The sequence below is a fragment of the Corvus hawaiiensis genome, chromosome 21 (genome assembly GCF_020740725.1).
Source record: "Corvus hawaiiensis isolate bCorHaw1 chromosome 21, bCorHaw1.pri.cur, whole genome shotgun sequence".
In the NCBI taxonomy this organism is placed as follows: domain Eukaryota; kingdom Metazoa; phylum Chordata; class Aves; order Passeriformes; family Corvidae; genus Corvus; species Corvus hawaiiensis.
Window position 1 is genome coordinate 5,120,285 of NC_063233.1, and position 6,845 is coordinate 5,127,129.

The window sequence follows — 6,845 nt, forward strand, 5'->3', positions numbered from 1 at the left end:
CTTTGGGGATCTTACCTAACAGAGAGCTGGGGTTTGGCCAAGTGTTTAGCAAATGCATTGTCATCCCCCCAGATCATCTGTGTTAGGCAGGGTCAGTGCTTGGACAGGCAAACACTAATACACTGGAAAACTAGGTGAGTATTGTATGTAAGTTTTGTATGCAGTCCCATACCTCCAAATGATTTTTGGCATAAAATAAATAAAAAATAAGAATAGAATAAATACTGAAAACAGAATTACTTGGGTTAGTTTATCTAGCAGGAGAATTCTAACTCCCTCCTCTACTCCCAGTTTAGCTGAAGAATAATTTCCTTCCTCTCAGTCTGGAAAGGAAACCACAGCAATTGATCTCTTCTCATGCTCAGCTGATAAAGGTTTAAGTACAGTAAGCTTTAATTTTTTTTTTAAATAAGGAGGCCATGAAGGACCTCACATGAAAAGTAGCTGATGTCACACACAGCTGCCACATCAGATGACAAAAGGTCACATCCAACGTCTGCAGTTGGTCCCTCAAACCTACTGGGTCATTAAAATTGGAAGAAAAGCAGAAACAAGGCAACAGAAATCAAAAATCAAATTTAAAATGGAATTTAAAACATTTGACAAGTTGGCATCAAAAAAAAAAAAAAGTTTCTTCCTCCTGCTTCTTCTAGGAAAAGATAATCAGACTGCAGAACACTCTAAAAAGAGAAGTCAGCTGCTAAAGGCAAACTGTTCTGAAGACAGTCCTGGAAGACTGAGCTACAAATTGTACAAGTACAAAAAGTTCTTCCTCTCCCTCTACCCCAGTATCGATTTTGACATCTCTGCACAAAATGCTCCTGACTCATAAATATCATTCACTGTAATAGAAGGGCACTAATCCTGACACAGCTAACCTGTAATAAGATCACCCTAATAGAATCAAGTTAACCTGGCAAATAACCAGATGGTTCCCTTAATGCTCAGAAGAAGAAAAAACATTAAGTGACATAGGGCTTCCAGCAGATGCTTTGTTCAACAGAGTATTACAGCTCTGCTGTCTTTGGGTTCCAGGTCACAGAATATGCTTGAAACAAGAGCCCATCTGGTTCCTCTGACATTGCATCCCATGTAATTTCCCACTCAGAAAAGAAAATTAACCCTGGATCTTCATAGGGCACATCAGATGTATTTAAGCCCATCTGGACAGAGAAGAATTTGGGTGAATCTGAGTGGGACACAGTGTCATCCAGCCACAAGGTGTTTTGTACCTTGCAAACGTGACCAGAGGCAGCTGCTCAATTCAGAGCACTTGCAAGAGCTCTTCAGTTCAATTTAAGTGATTTACTCTGCTAATTTACAGATATGTTCCCCACCAGCAGCAGATAATTAATATACAACACACACCACTTTCCTCCCTGGTTTTATCTCAACTTTGAGTGCTTAGAGTTTACAGATTTAGTTCACAAATCCTTCAGCTTTATGTGATCCCACACACACACTGTCATCAGTTGCCACTAAGCAACAGCAAGAGCATCTATTGCTCCACATACTGACAGTCTAAAGACATTGGCTTACTAATAGTTGTCTAAGGTTTAAGGGGTTGAAAGAACCCAGATTTTATTTATGATTACTCAACTACTGACTTCATAAATATTCAAGTTTACAACAAAGGTGTGAACCCATACAAGTAAATACTTCAGCATCCAAGCTGTTAACACACACATTAATTTAATTTACATAGAATGCATTTAAAATTAAGCCTGCCCTGCGGAGAAGAGATGGTCTGGGACCCATCACTAACAGGTTACAGTCAAACCAATAGCAAAGTTCTCAAGCTTGTTTCCATAAAAATCTTTCCCCCCTCTTCCACTCCTTTAGGATAAAAAGTGATCCTGCAATATTTGAATAAGGTCACAGGGAAGCAGAATCCATGATCCTGTAACTCAGAATAAGGAGAAAAATATTCTCTACCATTTTACCCTAAATCTAATTGGGATCACACTGTCAGTGCAGTGGAAGTTCCACCAGAGAGTGCTTACCCTTACCTGGAAAGAATCTTATTATTTGTGTGAGACTAACAGCAAGGCTTATAATTTGCGTAAGACTAAGTGAATTATTGTGAAAGGTATTCTCAACCTGAGCTATTGAAGTCTGAAACCTACCAACATTAAAAGGCCACAGGTATTTACAAGCAACCACTGAAAATCAGCATTTTCTCTGTAACTCCATGTCTGACATGGTCACAAGAAACATTTCAACTACAGCTACTTCTGGAATCCTCTGAAAATTGTTTCTGTTGATCTTCCATAACTCCCAATTTTCATAGTGGTTTTTTTTTTTTTTTTTGTAGGGGGTTGGTTTTGTTAGTTGAGGTGTTTTGGGGTTTTTACAGATCTCATTAAAGTAATGAAGCTGGTAACAATTGCTACTAAGGAGGAGCGTCTCTGGCAAGGTCAGTCTAACAGCAAGATTCAAGCAAATTATCTCTCCAACTCACAAAAAATAAACTATTTTCTACACTTTATAAAGATAAAACATTATTTTTAGAACAGGAAACTGCTCAGACTGTGGCTTGTTTTTCTGACAACAAAAAAGCTTCACATTAGCACAGTAACTACAAAGATACAATAATGAAGCTATTCTGAATTAAGCAATAACAGCTTGTTTGAGGAAATTTAATATCAAACACTCCCACGAAACTGTGGCCTTCAGCTTGGCTCAGTGTCAAGGCACACTCGCAAGCAAAGCAGGAGCCACTGGCAAGAACACCAGAAAGGAGATTTCATTGTGAAAAGACTCAGTTGTTGGAGCCTGATGTTTACATAAAGGCTGTAAAGCAGGGGATGAAGGAGGAAGGGAGAGACTGCTCTAACAATAAAGCTTATGTTTATAAAGGAGGTGGGCAAAGGCATTAACTCACTGCTACTTCTTACAGCCCTTGGTAGGTCAGTGCTGCAACTTGCAAAAAACACCTGCAAAACCAAACCCACTCTGATGGGAAAAAACAGCAAACAGGATTTAGTAATTGATCCAGGCAGTCCCTAACAAGGACTAAAAGCCACGATGTTTCCTGCTGAGAACATTTGCTTGAGGCATATTGGACATAAGGGTAAAGAAACACCCGAGGAGAAATCCTTCAGCACAAATTGCTCAAAACGATGTAACCAGCACAAGCCTCCTAATTTACTGCTTCAGGAAAAAGTTTACTTTTCCTGAAATACAACAATACTCATGTGGTTGCACTTTAAACAACTACATAGCCTGGAAAATTTCCTACAAGTAAGACATGAACACTTCCCAGCAGTCATTGTATGCCAAAGCCTGAGGTGGAATTCCTGCAAAATCCTGGATTCTCCCTAAACTGCTACAACAGCACAGTAATGCAGGTCGCAGTCATTTACCACTTATATTATCTCTTCCAATGTTTCTACTGGCAGAATATTACATATTGTTGACAACCAAAACAACATTTCTGAAGACTTACAGAGCTTTCCATGAGCTACACAGAGGCCATTAAAAAGCATCACCTCAAGCGCACAGCTCCTCTTTGTGCAGCTACTCATGCAGAGCACAACAGGCAGCAGCACATCTTCACCCTGACCTCCACCATTTCCCACCAACAGCCCTGAATAACTGGTTTTACTCAAACATAGTCACAGGATGACACATCACTCCTTCAAAGCACAACCAGCAGTCTATGGAAACACAACAGAAAGCTGCCAGCATTAGTTTCCTCAGCCCCCACTAATTGCTTGGTTAGTGCAAAGCAGCTGCATCCGGAAGGGCAATGAGGCAGTCAAACACCCTTCAGAGTCACCAGGACAGGAACAGAACACAGCTAGAAAAACACTCCACCAAAATCCCCTTTCAGAAACCTCTCCCTCAGCTCAAAAAGTTCAGCCCTTTCTTATCACATCGCTTTTAAAGGAACGTGAAGCAGTTGCACCTTCAAACCACCGCAATTCTAAGGCCCCTTCGCACGCTTTGCCCGCGGCTAAGGAACAGGCGGCCAGAATAAGCGGGACAGGACTATGGGGATGCGGTCAGAGGGAGCGGAAAGATAACGGCAAAAGCAGAACACAGCAGGGCCCGGGCGGGCTGAGGCGCAGGGGGGAAAGCTCAGAGAAAAGCGAAGAGAAAGAAGGGTCAGGGCACGCAGCAGGACGAAGATAGAGACGTGGGGAGACCAATCCCGGCCCACGGGAGGTGCGCAGGGCCGGGCCGGCCTCACCGCTCCCCTCAGGGCACCCGGGGGCCGAGCCAGCGGGGCCAGGGGCGGCGCAGACCTTACTTTGAGGGTGAGGTGGTGGACGCGGGCGCAGGCCGGGCCCGCGCTGAGCAGCAGCAGCAGCCCCAGCACGGCCCCAGCGCCGCGGGCCGCCATCTTTGTTCCAGCGTCAGCGTCCCCCGCGCGCCACTTCCGGGTCAGGAGAGTCACGTGTCGGGCGGGGGTGTGTCACGTGACCGCGTGGGCGGGGCCGGGTCCTGTCAGGGAGTCACGGAGGGGTTGGGGATGGGGGGAGCTCAGGCGTCATCCAGTGCCACCCCCTGCCCGGGCAGGGACACCTCCCGCTAGACCAAGGAGCCCCAAAACCCGTCCAGCCCGGCCTTGAACACTTCCCGGGGAGCAGCCACACCTTCTCTGAGCAACCTGTGCTAGTGCGTCACCACCCTCCCAGGGAAGAATTTCTTCCCCAATATCCAGCCTGAATTCTCCCACTTTCACTTTGAACCCACTCCCCCTTGTCCTGTCACTACAGTTCCTGCCGAAGAATCCCTCTCCAGCTTCTGGAGCCCCTTCATATCCTGGAGGGTGCTGTGGGGTCTCCACACAACCTTCTCCAGACTGAACAGCCCCATCTCCCTCAGCCTTTCCCCATGGGGAAGGCACTTCCCACTCTTTTCTCTCCCCCTGAGGCCCTTCTGGGCTCTGCTGGGCTGCCCCTGCCCACAGGCTGCTCCCCACGATGCCCCCCGGATTGGATCAGGCCCCTCAATGAGGACCATGGCAGCAGCCAGGCCCTGTGGTGGGTCCCTCCTCAGCCCCGGGACCCCCTTGGCGGTGGGGTCCCCCCTGGGTGGTGGGTGCCCCCCATGGCCATGGGTCACAGAGGGGCACACTGGCCAAAAGGAACCCCCTGAGCCTCCCCCAAACCAGCCTCTGTGGGGTGACACCAAAAAAAAGCCCGAAAAAAGACTGAAGCTCTTCCTACCTCAGCCCTGCAGCATCGTCCACAGGGAGATGTGGGATGGTTGTTTACAGGGAGGGGTGAAGTGGTTGTTTCCAGCTCAGCCGTGGATCTACCAGTAAGTTCCAGCTTCTTCCTGGGAGCTATGGCAACAGCAGACGTCTGAACATCAGGTAGTCCAAACAACAGGAAAATTGCTTTTCTATTTAAAGCCAGGGTTAAAGTATTGATTTTGAATATCACCAAAAAAATATGTAACAAACAAAGAGATTTCTGCTTCTTAACAGGAATAGTTTTGTACCTATTGAAATATTTAAAGAAGTAGCTGTAGTCCCAATTACAAGTGAAACAAAAAGCAGATTGGGCCTGGTTTCCATGACTTGTTGCTCAAAATGAGAGTAACACAAGAAGCAAAGTGAATGTGAATAGGGGCAATTAAAATGGCTTTTTGGTTGACACATTGCTAAAAGAAAAAATGGAAAGACTATGCAATGGGAAGCCATCAATGCAAATAAATCTAATTTTTGTGAGGAGCTTTCAGCTCCCAAAACTCAGACATTCTCATTTTCCCTTTCAGTGTGTGGAGTAACAAGTTCTGTTATCTAGAGACAGATAAACAACTGGGCTGGCCCAGGCAAGTGAGGGTGAAAAGAGAGAGAAAAATCAATGGCCTTGACCTTTTTTTTATCAAGATTATGGTAGAACGTCCCATGTTTATTTAGAGAGATGATTCAGATGTTCCTCTACATTTTTTTCCTCACAATTTCATTTCCCCCTTGTATATTCTTAGGTAAAAAAATAAACAAAGAAATCTCACCAACAGCCAAAGAAACCTGGAGTGTTACCAGGAAATATCTGGAAGCATGAAAAAAAAAAAAAAAAATCTGTTTTTCTAGTAACATTCTTTCTCTGGGCAGTACGTGTGGGTGCCACTAGATGTCCCGGCAGCATCAGCCCTTGCACCGCACAGAGCTACAACACAGGTTGCAAAAACCCCACGGACCTACAAACATCGGATGATTTATTCTAAAAAACTCCGGTGAGATATTTTCTTGGACTTACGGTTGGTTTTTTTTTTTTGGTTGTGTTTTTCTTTAATATTTAATTATTATAATCCCTGTGCACAGAGCCTCTGGGAAACCTGGGGAGTTTTGACTCCTGAGAAACAGCTGCTTGCAACCAGAGCTGCAGCACAGGCTGTCATGCCTTGCTCCCCTAGCAAGTATCAGGCACGCTTTGACTGCTTGAGTAGTCAACGAGCACGAGAAATTCCCCTATAATTCTGGGATTTGGTTCAGCTGCAGAGCATTTTTTAGTGTGAGGATGCTTCCTTCGGGAGCTCCCTTCAGAACCTTCCTTAAGAAGAATCATCCTCAGTCTGAGCATGATTCCTAGCAATCGGGGATTTTTTATGCCACAGAATAGAAATTCTCTGGAGATCTTCATTTTTTTTCAATGTTTCTTCACCGACTATTAGGATATTGTAGTGACTGTAAGTTCCCCAATTACCTATACAAAATGAACAAAAAATAGAATTTATAACATGTTTACTTTCTTTGGCTGTGCATTTTTCTAAGAATTTGTATGTTAAAAGATGTCTGTACCTAAATTTACATCTTTATTAAGATACAAAGCAGCCTCTGACCCTCATTAATAAGCTGTAACAATAACTTTCACTGTGACATCGATTTG

The 6,845-nt window shown here is 44.6% G+C and overlaps 1 protein-coding gene across 1 annotated transcript in view; it reads right to left on the reverse strand.

The window, feature by feature from the left end:
* Positions 1 to 4,440, reverse strand: part of GPR107 (G protein-coupled receptor 107) — a 38,714-nt gene extending 34,274 nt beyond the window's left edge. The window contains exon 1 of the mRNA XM_048325373.1: positions 4,256 to 4,440. Within this exon, the coding sequence (XP_048181330.1) occupies positions 4,256 to 4,348 (93 nt within the window). The 5' untranslated portion in view covers positions 4,349 to 4,440. The remainder of the gene's footprint in view (positions 1 to 4,255) is intronic.
* Between the last annotated feature and the right edge of the window lie 2,405 nt (positions 4,441 to 6,845).